The sequence below is a fragment of the Xylocopa sonorina genome, chromosome 8 (assembly GCF_050948175.1).
Source record: "Xylocopa sonorina isolate GNS202 chromosome 8, iyXylSono1_principal, whole genome shotgun sequence".
NCBI lineage: Eukaryota > Metazoa > Arthropoda > Insecta > Hymenoptera > Apidae > Xylocopa > Xylocopa sonorina.
This window is the reverse complement of record NC_135200.1, coordinates 12,324,004-12,347,043: the sequence shown is the minus strand read 5'-3', so window position 1 is coordinate 12,347,043 and position 23,040 is coordinate 12,324,004. Positions and strand designations below refer to the sequence as shown.

The window sequence follows — 23,040 nt, the reverse complement described above, 5'->3', positions numbered from 1 at the left end:
AACGGGTTGTATCACAGTGGATCGCGAATCTTCCGCGAACTTATCGACGAGTTAAAAAAAAAAAAAAAAAAAGAATCGAATCGGTCGACGAGAAACCGCAACCGCGAGTTCTCGCGGTCGAAATAGAAATCGTCGAATTCCGTCGATTTCGCGGTAGCCGTCGCGAGGACCGGAAGTCCGTGGACCATCGAGGAGATACGGCGGTAACGCGTTCCAACGAAAGAGAGACGTAGTCAGAAGTTGGTCGGCAGTAATCGTTATCGTCGACCGAGATTCCTCGTAAATTCGCGGCCCTTTCGTCACTCGCTTCCTCGCGGTAAATTCCAGCGTGGCTTTTATCGCGTCGCGTCGTCGCTTCGCTTCTATGAGGGACGTTTATCTGACGCGTCAGAGGCGGCACGCGGAACGGAAACGGCGTATCGCGGCGGATCGTAGGAGCCCTCGCGAAATGTTCTTCTCAAGGGACACAGGATCTTTCCTCCCGAGCTACCGTTCGACCAGCGCCTCGCGCGCTTTTTCCCCGTCCCCGATACCGATTATAATTATCAGGCTACTCGGTTACGGAGGACGCGTCTCGCTCGGAAAGTTCCTTAATTACCTCGTCCGGCTTAGGAACAAAAGGAAACTGGCCGCGGATATCAGCTCCCGTTGCCAGTAAGGCTAAGGTTGAAGATTAGATAGACCCGCGAAAGCGCGGCCGAAACAGCGTCGAGCGCGGCCTGGGTAGGGAGGAACGGTTACGCTCTCCCGTCTAAGATAACTCCCGGCTCTGGCCATTTTTGCGGTCGATCGGTCTATTTAAAATTCGTCCGGCCGGCGATAAACCGTTTGCCACTTAGATATCCTCCCGATGTTTATTTCTTCGCCGCTGACGATGCGAAACGTTCGCGCAACGAACCTCGTAATCGATCGCCGTCGATTATTCTCTGCCCCTTTTCCGCATACTCCGCGACTCCGCGACCAAGACGCGTTGGCAGAAGAAAATTCTTTTTTTTTTTTAAATTCGCAGCAAACTTTAAATCTCGCGTGGAACGATCGTACCCCTCGAGTGGAAGCGCTCGATATCGCGGACGTCCGTCGGCTGGACGCGCCTCACCCGTTGACCTTTGACCCCGTGGACGCGATGCTCGAAACGCCGGTAGACGCGGCGGTATCGTCCTGATAATCGCGCGTCGAAGGGCGCCGCGACGGGGGCAAGGAGCCCGCCACCAGGAGAGGACGCGGAGAAGGAGAGACGGTGTCGCGGGGGTTACTGTCTGCGGTGGAGGCCGCGGCCGTGACCTTGCCGCGGCTCGAGGGGCGGTTTATCGAACGTCAAGACTTTCACTTGTCTCTCTCTCCTGCCGCGCCGCCGCCGCCACCGCCGCCGCAGCCCTCTCTTTCTCTGTCTCTCGCACGGTCTCAGCCGGCGGCGACGCTTTCCACCGCCTTGGTGCCCATTCACGCAACTTTCCCCGTCGAGCGGCAACTTCGACCGCCCCACGGGGGCTCGAGCACCCCGACCATCCCACGGACCAACCGAGTCTAGACGGTTTCCTTCGCCCTCGAATCGCCCGCTTCTTCTCTCTACCTTTCTTAATTCGAAGATGGGACTCGATCAGACGCGGTGTCCAGTTTATTCCGATCGAATTACGGAAGGATTGAACTCCTCCATCGTTCGTCTCTTCGGGAAGCTTTGGCCGTTTTGAATTCGAAGCCGTTCTTAGCAGCGGGAGGAAGGAAGGTGGAAAAAGAGGGGAAAATCGATCACGGTCGAACGAGGAGGGCCGTTACGATTCGTGCCGGTGATTACGCGCTATTTTTCCCTCTCATTAATGTGTAAAGACGTCGCGTCGGGCGAGGAACGCGTGCGTGGAACCGGTTTCACCGATAAAAGTCTCCCCCGTTCTCCGCAGGAAACGAGCGGACTTCGGGGGCGAGCGTGATAGCACGGCCACCGGAGTCTAGACGGTTTTTCCTCTCGCACCCTCCGCGACGACCGCCCCCGGCGGCTTCCGTGCAGCGTCGCGTCGCGTCGCGTCGCGTCGTGTCGCGTCGCGAAAGTAAACCCAGCCATGAAAATAGCGTTTGCGAGTCTGGACCGCTTCGTGCCTCTTACCAGCCTCTTACCAGCCTCTTACCAGCCTTCCTCGAGGTCATCGTTTCCGCCGATACTGTCTCGCGACTCGTCCCACTCGGAAGCCGTTACAAATCCTATATCTTCTTTAGTCGCGAAATCATTTCTTCCTCTCGCTTTTTTTCCATTCTACGATCCTCTGCTCGACGATCACTTTCGAGTGGTTCTTGCTACGATTCTACGATAGTTGCAGAAACTTGCGAAAGACATCGCTCGCAGATACGCGCGCGCGCATCGACATCGACACAATTTCGCAGACCCAGAATAGCGTACCGGAAATTAATCGTTATCGCTGCAAAACGAGAGATGGCCAAGTAACGGGACGCGTTACCGTTTATTTTACTCAACAGTTTTAAGGGAGAATAATTGTCGGATGAGAAATCGGTGATACTCCTCGAGCACGGGTTTTACGTGCCCGCTATCGATCTACGTCCCGGGCTTCTCCCTGGGAAATCCATCGATATCGTCCTTCGAATCGAAACCGGGCTAATCGGGAGTCGTCGACCATTCTGTTCTTCTCGAGAGCCAACGGAGAACCAACGGGGAGAGTGTCCTCCAAAGATCTATTATTCCCTACGAGTCTTCTCTCCTGTCTTCGCTCCTGCCCTCTTTCCGTTACACGACGATCGTTCGATGGCTATCATTTTTTTCAAGATTCCTTCTGTACGTGCTAAAGTGCTCGAACATTCATTGCGCCATTTTCTATTTCACGTACTTGGGCACAATTTTTGTTGCAAACTGATACGACTATTCGTGCGCGATTCGTTTCGATCGAGATGGATGCTGGAGTCCTCGAAATTTCTTCGACTTTCAATTAATTTTCGAAACAACGAGATATCGATGCATAGCTTAATATGTGCGTTCCAAGTTTTTGGTATTTTTTAGGGACCGTTCCCTTTGTCAACGAATTCTCCATATTTTTCCAGCCTTGTGGGCCGGAGGATAATCTCAACGGATGATTGGTTTTCAATCCCGTCACTCCGGCACCGGATAATCTCGATTTTGACAGGCTTATACCGTTCCACGGTAATCTGGCCGAAACGGGGGGGAAAAAAAAAAATACGATAACGGGGGTGTTTTTCAATCGATGAAGGTCGTCTGCCTTCGCGATCGATTCCACCCTCGTCGCGTAAACGACACGCGTCGAGCTCAAAATCCGATCTCAAATGTGCAAATCCTTCTATTTATATTTCCCCGGTAGTCGAAACGTTTTCGCGCGTCCCTTCGTGTAAAACCGTGATATATTCGGTCCGAGTGGAACGTATCTGTTCCTCCACGCGCCTCTAACCCTTTGATCGAAAGGGTTCGAAGCTGTTCGTCAAAAATTCTAAAATTCACGATAGCAATCTCGATAATAGACTCGAGATTACGTTCCGTTAAATATCTTGCTTGTTCGTAGGATTAAAAAAAAAAAAGAAATACGTGGGCGAGAGGATAGGAGGAAAACGGACGAGTTCCGAATAGCAAGCAGCGGCTCGACGCGACCCTCCTGCGGGGTCGGGGTTCCTCGAAACGGCGCGCTCATCCTCGGATCCTCCCTCGAAAATCTATTTAGGTTTGCGTAATCGATTATGACGCACCGTTAGAAGTCAACAGGAGGGGTGGGGCGGCCAGGGGTTCAGAGATATTTCACGAGCGAGGGTTCGAGGACGGAGCCAATGAACGGAAGACGAGGCGCGTCGCTGTGATTTCCCTCCGATCTGCTCCAACGACGGACGAAGGCGCACCTGGCGCACCTCGGTGCGGTTTTCAGCCGCGGAGGATATCGTCGGCTCGAATGACGCGCGATCAGACGGATCTTCGTTATTGTGTCTCCTCCAGGGTGGAATTACACGCGTTTACGATCTTCTCATTATTTTTTATCCAATCGCGAACTCGTCTGTTCGAGAGCCTTCCTAGTCTCAAGAAACAGTTTCAAGAACAGCTGGAAGAATTTTGAAAATAAGATTGAAATCGACAACGACGATCGATTCGAAAGAGTCGATCCCAGGTCGCGTCAGTTGGTTCGAAGCCGTTCGTTCTCCGGTTCCCACGGAATCGACGAATACGCAGTTTCGTCGAGTTACAAAGTACACGGAGACACGGTGGCACGTAAGGCGCACCGATTGCCGGGGGTGGAGGTCGGTGAATCGATAAGGTCGCTCCAGACGACCTTCGAGAGCCAGCCAGGGTGTATAACCCCCGAAAGGCAGCCGTGATAAAGCATGAAAGGCGTCGCGACGCGACGGTCGACCGTTTTCCTTTCTCCTCGCCGGATACGACGCCCCGACCTGTTCTAAACGGAGGAGAGCAGTTCTTTTTTCTCACCGTAATTCGAGGGAAACGTCTCGATTATCCTGCCGATACGAATATCGAGAAAGTGGGCATTATCGACGCATCTCGATCGCATTATGGAAGCGAAAGTGTGTATACACGAGCACGCGCGCATCTAGCCGCGTTTCTTTCAGCCCCGAAAGTGGGTCACGAATTTTTTCTACATCATTACCTCTCTCTCTCTCTTTCTGTCTCGACCAAACAGCCCCTTCTTCGCGTCCTGCCCTACCTCACAACGCAACCCTCGCTGCCCTTTTACGTCTGCGTGCCATCCATCGATCTGACGCCTCTTCGACGACCTACCGCCTAACTGGCAGCCAAAATACGACTGTCCATATAGCGGACGCAACCTTTAATCGCTACGCTAATCCTACTCTGGTTTCGTCGCGTAGCAATGTCTCGTCCCCTTCGAGGGGATCTCGAAATCTATTACGGTCGCAGTAGCGTCACGGGTGTCTCTCGAAACAGCCAAAATGGTACTTAAAATAATGAAGGAAACATAAGGGACGACGGGTTGGTAAGACAGAAAAATTCGAAAGGGTCGAGTCTCTACGCTCACGGATTCGGTTGCGTTTTCAACGGTCGTCCACGGACCACTTTTACCCGTGTGAAAACGAACGAATCTCTTTTTTCCAGCAGCTCCCACGCGTAAAACGCGTCGCGCCGTATCATCAGCGCGGTTCTACGGTTTAATAGGCGGGCAGAGCGGCGGTCTCTCGCAGAGAGCGCGTTTCAGCCGCATTTGCATGCAGATTAAATTCTGAGAATAAGGTTAAGGTTACAGCTGTTCCACTTCGCGCTTCGAGCCGGGCTGAATTAGCGTGGCTCGTTAGCGCGCGGTCGCCCCCGTCGACGATGCAGGCGGGAACCCTAGCGTGCCAATAAATTCATCTCGCCTCTGTCTCCTCCTATGCGCGAAGCGCGACTCTCTCGAACGGCTGCCCTCGTACGCTCTCGTTACTTGGCTGGTTTTCGTTCGATTCTCCAACTGTATACCCGGAATTATTTACCCTCTGATACTTCGCAGACAGCAGAGCCACGAGATAGTCGATGGCGACGCATCTCGTAATTTTTAACCGTTCCTGTAATCGCCATTTAATAAGCGTACGTATAGAAAACGCGACGAGAAAGTGGAAGCGAAGGTGAGTTTCGGAAATTTCGCAGGTACGATCGCGTGTAATATCGTCAGCTACGTCTGCATTATTGACGAGATCCTCGAGGAGGGTAGACGCACAAGTTTCGCTGTTGGCCGCGGATGATTCGTCATCGGGAAACTTTTCACCGTTCGCGGTACCGCGTCCCTAGTTCCACGCGGTTCTAACCGATCGCGTTCGTCCAACTATCGGTACTCGACGAGACCGCGGACGGTAGCATAATTTCGCCAACTTCCACGCGCGGTGAAAACTGTACGAGTTGAACGGTGGCCTGTTGTTTCAGCCCTCAAATCGAATTAGCATGTCTGAGTGGGTTTCGATCGTTGTTACGCCGCGTCTATTTAAACCCGCGATCTTAGCGCGAACGAAATCTATTCGTCTGCTCCCCTTGGCGAAGGATCGAGAAGGATCCGCGAAGGATGGGCGCTCAAATTCGCAACGTCGAATCGTCTCGCAAGCTGGAATGCCTTCGTACGACTTTACGATAGAAACTTCCATTACGTAAAAGTGGTCTCGATAATTCTAATACACAAAGGACGCGAAATCTATTCTCGTCGTTGGAAGAATTCCGCGCAGTAATCACAGTAAATACAGCGACAACCCTCGCGATGAACGCGGAGAACGTTCCGTATGCGTGGGCATCCTTAAGCGCATTCAGCGCGAAACTCCCCCGTTTCGCATTAGCAAATGTATTCCCGGAAGACTCGCCGGTTAAACGCGAACCGTTTCTCGCGTGATCGCCGATCTCGAGCAGAGAGGAGGATGGGAACGGATGGCTCGGTTCTCGGAAACCGATATTCACCCGCGAAGGGTTAATCTTTTAAGCAACGCCGCGGCGGAGGCTGTTCCAGTTCGCGTGCCAACGACACTACTCTCTTTCTGTTCGTCTGGTCGGGCTAATTATCGGGAAGCCGATTAAACGGCAACTGGGTCGACGCGACACTTGTCGAAAAGTCACGAGCCCCGGCCAACGGATCGTGGACACCTTCCGATCTCGCGGATTCGACACCGACCGGGTCACCTCGATCCTTAATACTCGTATCGAACGAGCGCACCCCCTTCGACCTCCTCTCCGCGTTCTACCGTCTTCGCCGTTTTTTTTTTCTTTTCTTTTCTTTTCTTCAAGGAATCTGGGTCAGATATAGCGTCGAGCTCTTCCTGGATTTCCCGGTGATTCACGTTCCACGCGGTGGGAGCGGTTCGATGGCTTAAGGGTGCGCGTGCGAGAACGAGACTCGACGACAGCGAGATCTCGTACGTGCGTTTAAAATAGAAAGACGCTAATTGAGAGTTGAATAGGATATTTCGAATAATAAAGCGGCTAGTCGACGAGTGAGAAAGTATCCCGCGTGGCTATCGAAATCTCCCGATAAATTGTCGGATGTCGTCGCAGAGGTCGTCGCCGACTGGAATTCTGATAAAAGTTCGCGTGCAAAAAACATTACGACCCGTCTGGCTGTGGCGCATGCGCGGTCGTCGCCGATACCCGGCCGGTTTTACGTAACGTTTGAAACGTTCGGTTATCAGATTGGTCGCGCGCGCGCGTTCGCTCGGAAAAACGAGAAGACGAACGAATAAAGGGAACCGGCTCGCGCGACAGAAAATCGACTTCTGCCACCGTCGAGGCTCGCGACCCAAAAAGTCAGGAGTATCGAAACGTTACGCCACTCGCGCGAGTTGCGTTATCAGATTTCCTAGCGGTGCAACGATCTCGCGGCGACTGTCGACGAAACCGCGCTCCACGGTGGAAACGGGAACGAGAACGAGAGTAACCAACACTCCGGTTGCTCTCTGTGTAGACACGACCTGCATACTGGAACGGCAATTATCCGACCGATCAGAAGAAACGAATAAACGAGCCTTCATCTCCATTTCCATATCCTCCAGTCGGACTAATAGGAAAATGTCGATTGTCTCCGATCGCTCGCGATACACTCTATCGTTTAGACGAATTACCACCATCGTTCTCAAAGAGAACTCGAGGACTCTTATTCAACCGAGAGTAAAACTATCCTCGACTGAACTCGAGAGACGCATTCATCGATGCATGCCATTATCGATGAAACGTCTACGTTGATAAATAATACTTTTGACTCGCTTCCGCTGATAAACTCGAAACCACTACGATCTACAAACACTGTACGTGGATACGTAGATCTGGCTTCAAAACAGAAGAAAAAAAGAGAGGCACGATCTACTGAGGAATGCGCGCGTCCGGCAAAGTGAATTGTGAATCGAACCCGATATTAATAGCCGCGATTGCTCGCGATCCAACGATCGAACGATCGTCTAACGCCGACAGTGGTACGCGAAATCGCCTCTAAACCTCGATAAATAGATTGCGCTTTCCGCTATCGGCATGCAATGCCTGACACGCACTGTGTCAAGGCCTCGGTAGGAGTGCGCGGCCGATGCTAATAGAGACCCGTGGAACGAGCGAGACAGAGGAGCGTGCACCAGCGAGCGGCATAGAGCGACAGAGAGAGGGCGAGGAACAGAGGGACTAGCCTCTCTCGACACGGTGTCGCTCGTGCGTATCGTTTCTCTCTCTCTCTCTCTCTAACCAGGGCTGTATATACACCGATCTCGAACGGTGACTCACCTATCGTTCGTTGGCTAATTCACGGTTCGACAGATTTACGTGCGCGCGGTGACGTTTCGTAGCCTTTCGGCCTGTGGACGCAGTCGCGTCGTTTGGAATTTCGAGGAACGAGCGTTCTTTGGGGATCGATTCGAAATTCGTGACGAGTTGCTGGCGGAATCTCTTCACCTGACGTGTATCGAACGGTAGAGTTTCGTTTTCGAGTTCCTTACGATTCTCCTGAAAAATGTAGAAATAAGAAAGATGTCGTCCAGCGGTGTCGCAAAATTGCTTCCAGTTTCGTCTATTTTCTCTCCTCTCGAAGGAAGGAGAGGCGAGCAATTCGATCGATGAAACAAACGCAGCCGAAAGTGGTGCTAGGCGAGTGTATCACGCGTGCCTGGCTGGTCACGGCCCTGCATCTGGGTCTAGGCGATCTTCCGCGGGCGAGCAGAGACGCGAGCAGAGACGCGAGCGAAGAAAGAGGAGCTCGCGGACGAAGAGGACGCGTTACGGCTGGGAACGGGAGCGACAGGGGAGGAGGGACGTAGAGCGTGTGTAATCAGTGACGCGCTGCTTCGCGACCCAATTTACAAAGTTCTTCCTACACGTCGCCGGATCGGCTATCTCTCGACGCGAGTTTTCCACGAACCCTCCCCCCTCAGATATATTCTCGCGAGCCGGAAGCGTTCGCGTCCTGTCCGCGCGTACGTTTTTTCAGGAGGGTCCGTCTCGAGCGAGGCGAACGGGGCCGTCCTCTCTAGAAAACGGTGGAAGCTGTTGCACCTTTCATGAGCTACCTGGACGGACTCTCTTGGGCAAACCAAACACGGCGAATGTCCGCGTGTGTCCGTTTTCGCGGTGTCCTCGGAACGATTCGCTCCTTCTCCGCGGTTCTAGTCGATCGCCGCACCGATCACGCCTCTTGCCGCGATACGTGTATCGAAACGTGTGGTAAAAAACAGTCTTCGCCGATCGTTGTGCGTTTTCCGTTCGTACACGCGCATCGAAGATGATCGATCGATCCGCTTTGCCTCCTGTTTATCTTCTAAGTTGATTTTTCTGTTCACGTAACATACAAATGCTAATCGTTACACGGTCATTCGTGAGTGTAATTCGAATCGAAAGAATAGGTGTAGAATTTTGGAAAAGAGGATAGCAACGTTGCAGAGTAGAGGCAACGGCATCGAAGCCGATGTTATTTGTAGATCAGTCGCGACTACGACTATTCCAGACAGTTCGGCTGCTTATTTAAACCGGGAAATTGTCCCGACCGATCGAAAGCCCTGCGGGAACTTTTGGATAATCTCGAAATAAACGGCACGGGCTGGCTGGCGTCGCGGTTTTTCAATCCCTCCTTCGCAATTATCCGCGTTCGAACGCCCGTCCGATGACCCAATTTGCATCGACGACGTCCGCGTTCGCGTGCTCGTCGGAGAGACACGTCCAGACGGTTCTACACCGACGCGCGTACGTCCCAGCGTCGCGATGCTGCTGGTGGTGGTGGTACCGCCGTCGAGGGCCAGATCGATCGCGGGAAAAGACAAAATCCTCGCGCCGCTTTATATACACCCAGACCAACCGAAATAACCGCGCCGTCGAATTAGCTTTTGCATCCAGTTACCGTAGCGCCACCATTAAATATAAATGTTTACCAGGAATAAACGTGTATATTTTAGCATCGATAAATACCGAACCAGCGAACGCTCTGTCTCCGTTATGAAAAATTACCACCCCGTCTATCCGACAGGGATTTTCTACAGGGGACAGGGTAATGGCCGCGGGTAGCGCTCCATTTTTTCTCGTTTTTTGTCGCTTTGAAACGCGTGCACAGTGTATGGTGTTGTTTGGAATAAATTTAAATCGAACTCTACAATTGCAAACCCTTTCGTTGGTAGATCTCGAACCTTTGGTCGATAGCGTGTATCCGTTTCTCAACCGAGATACCACTCGAAAAGCGTTCATTAGTTATTCCCGCGACTCGACGTCGGTGGTGCTCCCTTTTTTTTCTCTCACTTTTCTTATTCCACCGAGCGAGCCTTTCGATAAGTTTTTTATTCAGGGTTGCCCGTGTACACCCCATGCGCGCAGATGGTCGTTGGAGGGTGGCGCGTCGAGGCGATGAGAAGACGGCCGGAGTAACGGGCGATTTCCGGTTTAACAGATCCACGGGATTTGTAACGTCATCTATGAGCCGATAGCGATCGCCTCGGGGAACAAATGTGGGTCGATTCCGTGGGAATAAATTATCATCGGGAATTAGCGTGGGGACGTTGACCGATAAGCTGGCTCTTCCTCCAATTATCTCGCGGCTCGATGACTTCGTTTTCACGGAAAATTTAACTTTTTATTACGAACGAAATTAATCAACCCGAATACCACAGATGAGTCTAACCTAGTTTTTAAACGTCGATTTGCAGACGCGTTTGCTTGGTTGAGAGGCTAAATCGATAGTTTTCCGAGACTACTGAAAATCCTTTAGTCGTTAAGATAGAACATGGCCACGTAGAAGACATCTGCCAGATAGCATCGACAAAGTATCGAAGAATCGTCAAAGTTCCATCGAAGTCGCGGAAACCTCGAAACTTCCGGAAGAACGAGAATTTCTCGAAACTGAAATCGCGGCGACATAAATCCAGCCGCGTAATCCCGCCGATCGAAGCGAAAAAAGAGAAAAAATTCGCATCGCTCCGTGAAAGTAACGAGGCTCGGTAGGCAGGCGCCACGTAAATCCTCCCCAAACGAACAACCCCCGTCCGCGTTTCTCGCCGCTTAAAAACCCATCCGCCAATGAATTCCGGCGGCCTGTTGAATATTCAACGCGGTAATTCCTGTCCGCCGGAAAAACCGTCGAGACGCGGTCGTCTGAAAGTGGCGACGGAAATTCGGTCGCGAACCGGACGGGGGATGAAGAGGCGCGGAGAAGAAAGGAAAAAAGGTCGTGGGGAGCTGGGGCCAGAGATCGGTTGATAAACGCAAACGGATTGCCGGAAGTGCACGGTTCCTGTTATCGAGGCGATTAGCGGCGTGTTTCAGCGCGTGGAATTCCGACGAGGCGGAGGATCTAGATCTAAGTAGGAGCGCGCGAGCACGCACGACGGAGCCCTCGTTAGTCGGCTGGAGGCCCTCCAAGGGCGCGACCCAAGTCCCACGGACCGGGACACGCGTTTCTCCACGCGATTCCGAAAGGTAAGGCGAAGAGGGCTGGCCACGCGAGTGGTACGCGTTAACGCGCGATCGTGACACGAACCAGACTTCCGTTCCGCGTTCCTCTCTGTCCTTCTCCGCTTCTGCTCGGTTGCTCGAGCGCGAGTTTTCCCTCGGCTGGCTTTTCCTTTCCTCTGCGATACGCATCGGAACCGAGCTCGCTTATTTAATTAGCTTTGTTCCTCGCTGGCTGAGTATACGCCTATACGTACGCGTGCACGTAAGCTTCCTCGAATTTCGCGCGGTCGTCGGGTATTTCGTCAATGGGATATTTTTCTCCTTTCGAATGTCTTTGGCGTGCATCAAAGTTTGTATATTATCGAATAATATCTAGCACACTTGGGATACTTCGCTTGGCCTCGTTCTCCCGAGATATTCGATGTACGTTGCAAAATAATTAAAGCGGCAGACGGTGACGGGTCAATTTCTGCGTTGCTTCGTAAATTCGTAACCCACGAGAAATTCGCTGACGATTAGGACCGGTTGCTTGCTTGGCGGTTACATAATGGAACGATATAAAAGAGACTTGGAATAGACCGGGGAGATCTTGCGTCGCGTGACGTTTCAATACCGCAGACATCAATTCGTTAGAAGATGAATCGAGCGACGGGATTCCGACGAGAATAACAAGTTCGAGGATCGTTAACGAGAAGTGTGAATTTCTTGCGAAATTTCTTGCGGTGGAAACTTGACAAGCGTTATTTATTCATCGAGACCAGTCGCGTAATATCCGATGTTGGGTATTCGCGGAACGTGCTCAATAATTTCGCTCGGAATAATCGGTAGTTTATCCAGACTGAAATACCCACCAGACGAGGCGTGCTCGTTTCCACGTAACGTGTTGGCCAATTAACCGAGTAAAAACGCCGCGTGTCGGACGAACGAAAACGTTTCCCACCGATGTATAATAGAAAACCGATGTATAATAGTCCGACCTATCGGACGGTTAAAGCTTCCCCAAAGACGAAGGATCGACGAACGACCGTCTGTGTCCCTTGGATCGCGAGCGAAAAGATAATAGAGAAAGATTCGAGGCTCGAATTCGTTCGCCGACGAGGCTCCCCGCTGACACTTTTATTGTAATTCCGACTCGTCCACGAATTCTTTTATCTGCGCAGAATTGCCAAGCCGCGCGACGTTGATTTATAGACGGGACATTACGCAAGCTCGACGTTATCATCCGAAGAGAGGAGAGATTCGCAGAAAGAGGAGAAACAAAGAAGAAAGAGGCGTAGCCTTTTCCTCCGCGTTTTGCCGAATTAAATGGCAAACTAGTCGAACGTTCGGGTATCGCGTGCTCGATAAACGATTCAGAAGCCGGCGCGTTCCATTTTTCTCTCCCTTTCGGTCCAATTATGCAGAAAGTGTCCCACAGGGAACGAGTTTCGTCGTGGTTTTTTTCCGAGAACCGATCGCGCGGTACGTTTGGCAATCGAGAAACGATTCTGGTTAGCGCCCAGGGTCGCGTGCCGCATATGGAAAGCTCGTTACCTTTCTGGTTAAAGGCGGACACGGACCCGCAAGCGGGTGACCCGCGCGACGAGCATGAATTACGACGGTGGTGACCGAAACTGAGGCAGGAAGGCCCGCCTTCCGGAACGGCTACGCCGGAGAACGCGATGGCGGCGCCCCAAAGCCGCCTCTCGTTGCACGGGAAGCGCGGCTAAACAAGGTGAGGCAAGGCCACCCGAAACGTTTCTCGCTCGAAAAAGCTACCGGATCGATTTTAGGCACCAGCTCGACAGGCGAAATTTCTCGATCCCGCCAGCTGCGCGTATATCTCGCTTTCGAACCGTCACTCCTTCCGGATGGTAAAAGGGATCTCGTCTCAAGCGTTGGGACTACTAGGTTCGCGTTCGATCCCTCGCGATTTCTTCTCATCATCGTCGCCGCTCAGACTTCTTTAATAGATATGCGCTGGTAATAAAACGAGGCTGCGTAAAGATAAGAAATCGCGGGACGATCCAACGTCGGGGATCGAGCGTCGTAACCGAAAAATCGAACAGGATAGAGGACGATCGTATAGCCGAAGGCGGTGATAGAGGATCGTCCGTGAACCGTGCTCGATTACTCGCAGCAATCGGCGCACGTCCCACGTCCGCACACGGAGAAACCGATTACGCTGTCCGCGTATCCATATCCTCAACGGCGCATTCTTGAACGAAGATGTCATCCGCCTAACAATACCGATCGTCCCCTATCTCTCCGTGGATAGAACGCGCGACTCCACTTCCTCCTCACCCGCCAGTCCGCGTCCTCCTCCATTATTCACCGTTGTACGCTCGTCGTACTCTCTCTCGTCGTCTCGATTCACTTTCGATCGATGGCCAGAGGTGGCGAATTCGGCGGGGCGGAGAGGAGAGAGGGGTGTAACATTAAGCGAGACGGAATTTGGCCGAGCAGCAGGCTTTTACAGAGAGACACGGCAGGTAACACCCGTGTTTCGTCGCCTCTCTCCGGCGGCGCGCTTCTCCTCGGCGTCGTACAGGCCCGTCGTACACACGTGTGCGCGTATTTACACGCGGAGACAGGGCTCACAGGTTAGCCTCGGCCCACATTGGCATAACACTTTCACTGACGTAACACTTCACTCTAAACTGTTGCGTTGCCATACACGTATCCCCCTCTGGCCTCCCCCAGCCGTTGTCCTACCTGTTCGCCACGTCGCGGTACTCGCCGATGGGAATGATGCCCTCGCGATTGTCGCCTCCCGACGCTTTTTTTCCAGGAGCCGAGCGTTTCCAGGCCTAGCCCAACGGGTAAACGGGAGCAATCGGTTTTTACGGTATCTCTGTGTTTACCAACCGAGAGACCGAAACTCTGTTCAAACTCTGCCGCGGAGTCGAACCGGAGTAACCTCTTTTCAGTCTTTTTACGTTCGCAAAACTTTGCTTCGGGTTGGTTTTCCACCGTAATATAAATGAACGTCCGTCGAACGCTAATGAAAATTAATTTCGGTCAGTCTGATACTTTCGAGCACCCACGGAATTTTTAAAACCGCCCCAGTTGAATTTTCAGTAAATTTCTCGAGCCGCTACCGCGGCGATATATAAATCGGCAGAGTTACTCGGACAGGGTGGATCGATTCCGCGCTTACGTGATTTAATTAGCCGTAGAACAGTGGATGGATTCGAATCGAAAGTGGAAATAAGAAGGATGATGACCAGGCCGCCAGTCGTCTCGGTCTAAAATTACGTGAAAACGGATTTAAAACCGGAAACTCGAAACGACCTTTTGACCTCGTCCCAATGGACGATTGGAAATAGATTGGAAACTGTTCGCGCGTCGGATAGAGGAGCGGCCGTTTAAATACCCGGAAAATCCTGCCCCGTCGAGTTTTTCGACGAACGTTCCTCCGACAGCCGGCGATACGGTGATCGTTCCTCGAGGATTTCCCGACTGGTCAACGGATTCGCGTCGAACGGACGCGTCTCGCGGATCCGCGTTGCGCCATTGATAATTAACAAACAGTTTTCGCGTCGAGCACACGGAAGATTCGACGCTCGGTTCGAATCGGCCGCGTCCAGCGTAAATGTCAAACCGATTGCGTGTACACGTCGAGAACCGAGCCGCGCTACGCTCGTGTTTAATGTCCCGTTGCGAGTACAAATTTATTATTTCCCCGCGAGACACCTCGCTCTGACAGTAAGTAAACCGGAGAAAGAGAAAAATAAGAAAGAGAGTCGCTCTTTCGGTCGACGGGCCATCGCCACCCATCGACGCCTCGAAAAGGAGCCTGGTCGAATCGACCCATCCGGAATACGCTATTTGCGCGCCATGCTACGCGACGTTCTATTCCACGAGAATAGATTGCGCAACGTAATACGTGGCGGGTTTGTCAAATATCGTTGGGCGATCCTTGATTAATCATTTCTCGTTCCGTTCGGAGAAGAAACCCGGCGAGATCTTCGCGTATAAACGCCCGAGGGCTGATTGAGCTAGCAATTATCGAAATTTTGATCGTCCGTACAGCAACGAGAGAGAAAAGTGAGCGTTAATCGTTGGAAGAAATAAGATTCATCTATCTTCGATGCGCATCTCAGCGACGGTGAGATCACAATAGTAACAGGTATAACAACAGCGTAACGATACCTGCGATATTATCACGCGAATTATACAGTCGGTTCTAAGCAGCGGTAACGTATCCGGACTGTAAACTAAAAGGAAAAAGGCGAACGAACGTTCGTCGAGCCATCGAAACGATAGCAGAGATGGTGGGGGTTACGGAAAAAATGGCAGCCGTGATTGACGAAATCGGTTCAAAGTTTGAATCTCGCCGGTCCGGGAATTATTCAGGCTGCAACCAGGAACCGGTTGGAACGAAATAAGGGCGTTTAACTCGGGCGCGGGGTGATAACAGGAGGGTAATTATCGAGAGCGGAAGCGCGTGGCCATTCGTCGAGGGCACCTGCCGCGCGCTCGAGCGGCTATCGACGAGTCGAGGAACGATCGATTCCGACGGATCGATCGGAACGGCCGTTTCGCTGGGTAACCGTAACCCAATTTCAAGCGTCGACGGAGAATGCGCGTGCACGCGCACGGAGGTAGGAGACACGTCGGTGACTCGTGTAGTTATAAGGAAATTCCCGATCTCGCGAGTCGTGATTCTCTTGCGAAACTGTTTACCTGTCGGCGTATGGGATAGGTCCAAGGATAAGAGATTACACGAGCCTCGCCGGTGCCGTTAGATATATCTCCCTGTTCGAGTGGCGGCGACGACGCAGCCTCCCTCCTTTTTTGTTTATATTTTTCCGCCGCTCTGCTGAATTCGATCGACCTACTTTCGCGGCTGACTATTTTACCGACGCGCCAACCTCTACGATCGGTACCGATTCGAGCCGTTCGTATTCGCCGCGTCCTGCGCCGCGATTCCACGCCGATGACCACCGATTAAAACGGCGTATTTAAACGGCGAGAAATGATCGTTACGCGATCGTGTCGCAATCGGAACTGCATTCCACGCTTCCTATGTCGCTTCCTCTGGCCGCGCGAAACCTAATTTCCATCGCGGGCCCGTCGGGAAAATTGCAATGGAAACGCACGGTTAAAGTCACTAAGCGGGGCTCGCGCGTGGGAATTAAGCTGGCGACCCGCGTGTCCTTCGCGTTTAATTATACCTGACCCCGTGTACCCGGCTGCCGCCGCGGTTTATTGTTAAACGAAAAGGGAAGGAAGCGCCGTATCGACACAATGAACGAACCTTGGCGGTTTCCGCGGCGGAGCTCCCGGTCTTTCCGGAGTTCGACGAAAACGACGCGCCACTCGTCTCGTTACACGCTTACGCGTCCATACTTTACTCGCCACGGCCTCCTTGCTACTTTACCCCGATAATATCTCTCCGCATGTGCGGCTAATGCAACCGATTAACCTTTTCTTCTTACGCCTGGACGTAGGAAGAAAATATGAAAATTCTAGCCGAGAGGTGCGAGCGATTCTACGAGTTTCATTCCGAAATATACACCTTCGAGAAGGTTAATATTCGGTTAAAATCGGTTGTAATCGTCGGTTTCGAGTCGCGGCAGATTCGAAGCTCCGCGTCGACGGTCACATTTCCCAGTAGAAGCAACGCGCGAGGGCGCGAGTTCCAGCGACGTCGATTTCGAGAACGACGAAGAAGCCGCGGGAGATTGTTCGCCGGAAAAAGGGACTCCCTCAAAGGCGGCGTCGAGGAAGTCTCAACTGTAAACAGAGGACCGCGTGCATCGGCGTCGAAAAAGCGGCGGGGTCCGGAGCGCGATGCACGTGTTCCCCGTTAATATTCCACGACTACCCTCCTCCCCAGCCTGTTCGCTCTGCCCCCCTACGATTTTTTGTCAACCCTTCTGGACCGATCTCTGCTGCGACGCGCGCACCTGTCACCAGCCCTCGTCTTAACGATCACGAACGCCGTGCACGTCTCTCTCTCTCTCTCTCTCTCTCTCTCTCTCTCTCCGTCCCTCTGTTTACGTACGCGTCGAATCTCGTTTCGGTTTCGGGAACCTCGCCATGTGTCGCTCGTTTCGCTTTACGAGTGGCGACGAATATATTGGGCCGCGCCACGGTGCTGTAATCACGGCGACTTTAACTCGACGACGGACAAACTTTCCGTAGGGAAACCGCTCGATTTTGTCTGACGCGAAGTCAAACTATTTTCTTTTTCTTTTTTTTTTTGATACATCTGTTCGTCGTCGTATCGAGTTTTATCGATCGAAACTTGTAATCGCAATCGGAGAGAACGAGTCGAAAGTTTCGCTGGCAAAGGGAGGGAGACGCGTTTACACAGGGAGGCGAAGTACCAACAGGTGGTTCTCGGAATCCGTTTCGCATCCCATCGACCAAACTCGCGGCTCTTTTCGAACCTCGACTTTTCATCCGTCGCAGAAACCAGCGAAACGGCTCTTCGATTACGAAATATTATTTGAAATTTCGTCGCAAGCCTCTCTCTCTCTCTCTTTTGTACAAGTTCCTCCGTGGGAAGTTTCGCGTTGGAACGGAGCGACGTTTACTTTTCACGGTAGAAACGACGAGAAAGAGCCGATATCCGGATGGACGAAACTGATTCGACGGAGAAAGATGGACGCGCGCTCGTGAAAGTGTAAAAAAAAGAGGCGAACCGACGAAGAGGAGGGTCTCGCGGATCGTCGCGCTTCTGTCTCGTAACGTATTTGCGCGTCGATTTAGTCCTTTCGCGAGGAAAAGCGGCTACGGTGACTCACCGCCTAGACTCGTTCGCCGTGCACCGAGTCACTCCGCTGGCTCGATCGGTGCCCTAAAATCGACTCTGGCGATTGCTCAAGGTATTCCGTTCTTTAAAAGGGAACAGACCGCGGCGTCTCGTCTCTATCTGACCGCGCGATAATTCCACACGATGTCCCTTTAATAACGCTAATGGTCGAGGAGTATCAGGCGCGATAATTTTTCGCTCCGATGCTATCCGGCTAAAAGTTCGCTCGAGCAATTTCAGCGTGACGTTATCCGATCGATACGTATCGTAATGACATCGCGATTCTTATCCGATTGATATATTAACCGGGAGATTTCGAGGAATTAGATGAAACTTAACAACCGAGAATGAGTAATTACAGATAAGAAAGTTTTTGTTTTTCGGGGGATAGAGCGGGTAGAATGCAGCCAAGTAAATACGTTGCTGCAAGTTAACAGAGTTTCCGTGGCGATTTCCGCGGATTCTCGGCGGTTGCTGGGTTGCGAACGCTCGGCTGGTGAAGTCTGGAGGGGTTATAGGTAATGCCGGAGTGCTCGACAGGGGGCCCTGACCCGATTGCAGAAAATGTCAACACTCTCGTTACGTGGCCAGCACTATCGCCGCGGTTCGACGTATGGGTGCATGCGTGCCGCGCGCACCGCGTACTCCCGCCTTAGCCGTATTTAAAGTGGCCATCTTGACTTCACTTTCAAACGTTCGCTCGCTATCGGGCTGGAAAGAACGAGCACGCGGGACGAACGAGCGGCGTGGAAGGACACCCGCGGGTCTTTCGGGAGGGGAGGGAACACGGTGTATACCACCGGCTCTCCGCCACTGTGTGGCAATACGAGGAAGCCGATTACCCAACGATCCCTGCGAGCCAGCCGATTCCGCCTCGCGTACAACCGTTACCATTAGATTTACATACCTAATTCTATCCTCGATCGGTATTCATTTATTTGCTCGTTCCTTCCTCGCTTTCGACCGAGGCAAGTTTAAAGTTCAACGTATTACGACCGATCGAGCAATAAATCGAAGCCGTTGCGAAACCCGTAAACTTTTCCTCGTGTCATACTTTTTCTCGACTCCCGTGGCCTATATTTGCATAAAATATATCGCCCCGCGATCAAGTTTCCAACGCGATTCGCTTAAAGGATAACGCACTTGGCATTGCTGCTCGGCCATCTCGTCGACGCTCTCTTTTTGTTTCCGCGTTTCCCGCGATCGAACGCGTTTAACGCTTCTATTCGCGACCGGAGGATCGAATCCGACCGAGGTTGAAACTTTTACGAAGGCACGCGGCTCGTCGAGAAGATTCGAGAACGTTCGAGTGCGATAACGAACGACGTTCGCCGTAGAGATGATCGCGATCATCGAGTATCACCGAACGCTACGTAGCATCCGATCGAGATTTTCGAATCGATAAGGTGGGCAGGGGGGAGAAAGAAGCATCGAGGCTCGTCAAATACCGTGACAAAGAAGCGGGGAAATAAATTCGAGGCGAGTCGCGACTGGTCACGGAGAGTCTCGGAGGAAGATGCATCGATGGCAATACGGTCGGACATCGATTCGCTGCACCTGTTTTTCTTCGACCAACAGCCAGGGAACGGAGAGACCCAGGGCGGAGAGAAAGGGAGCACCGGGGAGAAAGAGGGAGAGAGAGTGAATCTATTTCCGTGGGGCCCCTAACTCGCGCGTCGAGAGACGGAAACAGACGGACGGGCGAAGCGAGACAGCGCGAGAGGGGAACCGGAGAATTTATGTGTTTGGAGAGGGTCAAGGGAACGAGGGTAGCGACAAGTGCAACGGAGTCGTGCAGCTGGATGCAACAGGGGGTAAAGAAACGCGTTCCCTTGTCACGCGTGCGTTATCCGAACTTACGTTTTTTCCGCGATCGCTAAAAACTACCCTCTCTTCCTACGGATTACGATAATCTGACAGAGATAGAAAGAGTTCCGAGGAAATGTTCATTCCGTTACAATAAATACAACTGGATTACCCCGTATTATCCCTTCTTTCGGTTCGCCACGTTCTTGAAACGAACGAGTGGTCGATCGAAAAGCAACGATACCGTCCGGAGAAAGGTATGCGGGGACTGGTCGATATCCCCGTTTTTCACGCGCTCGCCGTTCGATATATATCGCGAGCGTAACGACACGGCAACGATTCTACGTGAAAATCCACTTTTTGCCGGTTACGCAGGATGCACACGGCGAAAGTGATGCGTGTCGAGGAGACGGGGACAGTCGAGCTCCGACAAGCCGAGCAAAAGTGCCACGCGAGAGGAGTTCTTTTTCTCCTTCGCCGACGTAAAGGAGTTCACTGGGTGGAATGGTTCACGGACGTGAACCGAGAGAGTTCGTTTTCCAACGTCGGACGGCGTTTCATACGCGGCGAGCCCACGATATTACGCGAGAGCCGAGTCAACGATAACGAAACTACTCGGAGAGCGAGAGCGTTTTTTTTTCTGTTTTTTTTTTTTTTTTTTTGCTGGAAAGATCGATCGATCTCCGCCCTTCTGCGTCGGTAAGCGCAGCGGAAATGAACGATCGTTTACCGACCGGGCGAGAAGAGATTTATAAACGCGAACGATATTATTAAACGTATTCTCGTCGATATTCGAGCGTTACCGCGTTCTAATCTGTGTTTATAATAGTTTAGCTAGAAAGTACACGGTTTCTCACTTTCCAACCGCTTTCTAAAAATGTGAAAAGAACAACGGCGGAGCACCCATTCCGATTCGTGTTCTAACGGCCCCGTAATTGGCCATCGTGGGCTGCGGTTCAGACGTGGTCGCGAAGTTTACCGCGAACCGTTCGAACGGTAACGAGCATCACGCAGCGAGAATTTGCAGACGAACCGCCGAGCTGCGTGGAAAACTTTCGAATCTTCGTTTGATCGTGAAACTTGGAAAATCGAAAGTACGCCTCGCGAGCGAAAGAAACGCGAAGCGTACGACAGAATTTTCCTTTGTTATCGTTTAACCGTCGAAGGACAGAAAGAACACGGTCCGCCCCCTTGGATCGTTTTAAATACTCGGGTTAAAGGCTAAGCGTCTCACGCGGCCTACAAAAGGTCGTTACCACTTGGACGGTGTCGCACGCAAGATACGTGCGGTGCGAGACGCACCGTCGCGTGCACGCGTGTGCGAAAGAAAGACAGGTCCGAGTATCGAAGCGAACGAGGACACCGACGTACCGTAGTCGTACCGAGTTATAGAACGCGATACCGAACGCGCAAAGTGGCATAATATTTGCGCCGCATAAGCCTTTAAGGTCGTATAAATACGTTCTTCCTCGATGGTCGTTGCACGTTCCTGCGTCTCGAGGCTGACTCGAAGCAATCGCGAAATCGCGTACGCGCTACGTATGTGCGGCTGTTACGACATGCCTGTAAATTATAAGAATTGGGCCACTACGGACACGAGCGCGCGGCCCGTGTACGTATACGGCGCGCGCGGACGTTGCCTGCTTTTTTTCGCGTCGGTACAAGAACGCAGGCGCAATTATCGCTAACACGGATGTCTGGTCGCGATTCGCGCGGGGCCTTGGCCGGTTTCCCTTTCGGAGTAGCGAATTCCCAAGCGTAGATCGCGGAGCGGTACGCGTTCGATCTCTCTCTCGATGGATGGGAGAGTGGAGCCCTCCACCCGTCTATCGGTACAAGATACGCGAATATCGAAACGTGCAATTTCTGCAGTACCGACGGCATTTACGACACCGGTGAATCGATACGAACGGTTAAATCGGTAAATGTCCGACTTTGTCGATAATATAGAGAATCGCAACGAATTACGACGACGGTCGGTAACGCAGATACCCTGTTTAATCGTTCCACGATACGACAGATAAACAATTGTGCATCCTACCTTTGCTCGTTTCAGGCTGAATACTTTCCGTCTTAATCTCCGCCCTCGTTGCGTACGGGATAGAGGCTGGAGACGCTTGGGACGAGGGAGCTGCTAATTTCTCTGTCGCCAAAGAAAAACCTCGATTATCGCCGATCGACGAGCAAACTTAATTACCAGAGTTTTTTTTTTTTTGCTTTCTTTCTTTTCCTGTAATTTCACGAAACTCACCTGCCAGCAAAGGGTTCGCAGCTGCGATGTTGTACCTTTGCCGTCTACAAGAGGAGGTTACGGAAGTAGTGGTGGACGTGGGCTGACTGGCTTCAGCCAAATCGGCTTGTAGCTCTCGAAGGAACGTGTCTAACGTGTCAAAGGGCTCTTCCCCTGTGACAGCCATCCCCTCGCCTTCCTCCGGCGGCATATTCGGCGCAGCCGGGGTCCCCACGAGAGCGCTCAATTCCATCGAGGAAAATTCTACCGACTGCCCTGTACTGCTCTCCTGGTGAAGCAATAAAGTCAAGTTATGCCACGCTGGCCGCGTAAATTTTCACATCTTCGAATGCAAGAACCACCAACCTGGAGGCATTGAGTTAAGTCGACCATTTTCCCGTCATTGTCAGGGCACCAAAGTAGCTCGTCGTCTATGAAGGGCATGTTTGACTCCTCCTTGGGCACGAGGGTGGAGGTTAGCGTAAGGGTTTGCGATACGGGGACCGGCATCGGGACCCGTACCCTGCGGTGGGGCCTCTCTAGCCACCCCCGCGCTTTCTAACATCCAAAACCACCACTGATACGTCCCCACTTTTCGCCTCCTTCTTTTTCCGCACCGCAGATTTCTCTCTTTGTTCCCTTTTTTTTTCTTCTATTTACGCGCTACTTTGATTCCCCTGAAACAGACAAATTTCGTTCGTTGGTTTGTTGCGTAGAATTAGCTTCGAGGCGAGCGGATCGCGGAGTTACGTTTAAAAATTACTTTCTCCCGACAACAGGTGTTCGCCCTCGCGAACTAATTCCGCGCCGGTGCTATCGCGTTACGCGCGCGAAATCGTGGCTCCACGGATCGATACGTTCGTCGATAGCGCGGCGTCGATTTAAATGTCCGACGTGAATCGATTCGTTCGAGCGTACGGGGTTCCCCGA

At 52.2% G+C, this 23,040-nt stretch overlaps 1 protein-coding gene across 2 annotated transcripts in view; it reads right to left on the bottom strand.

Moving 5' to 3' along the window:
• Eip74ef (Ecdysone-induced protein E74) overlaps positions 1-23,040 on the bottom strand; it is a 136,843-nt gene that overhangs the window by 73,047 nt on the left and 40,756 nt on the right. For both annotated transcript variants that reach the window (XM_076899308.1, XM_076899307.1), the window contains exons 2-4: positions 22,477-22,787; positions 22,132-22,399; positions 21,922-22,023 (exon numbers count right to left, since the gene is read on the bottom strand). In XM_076899308.1, coding sequence (XP_076755423.1) covers positions 21,922-22,023; positions 22,132-22,399; positions 22,477-22,620 — 514 coding nt within the window. In that variant the 5' untranslated portion in view covers positions 22,621-22,787. The remainder of the gene's footprint in view (positions 1-21,921; positions 22,024-22,131; positions 22,400-22,476; positions 22,788-23,040) is intronic.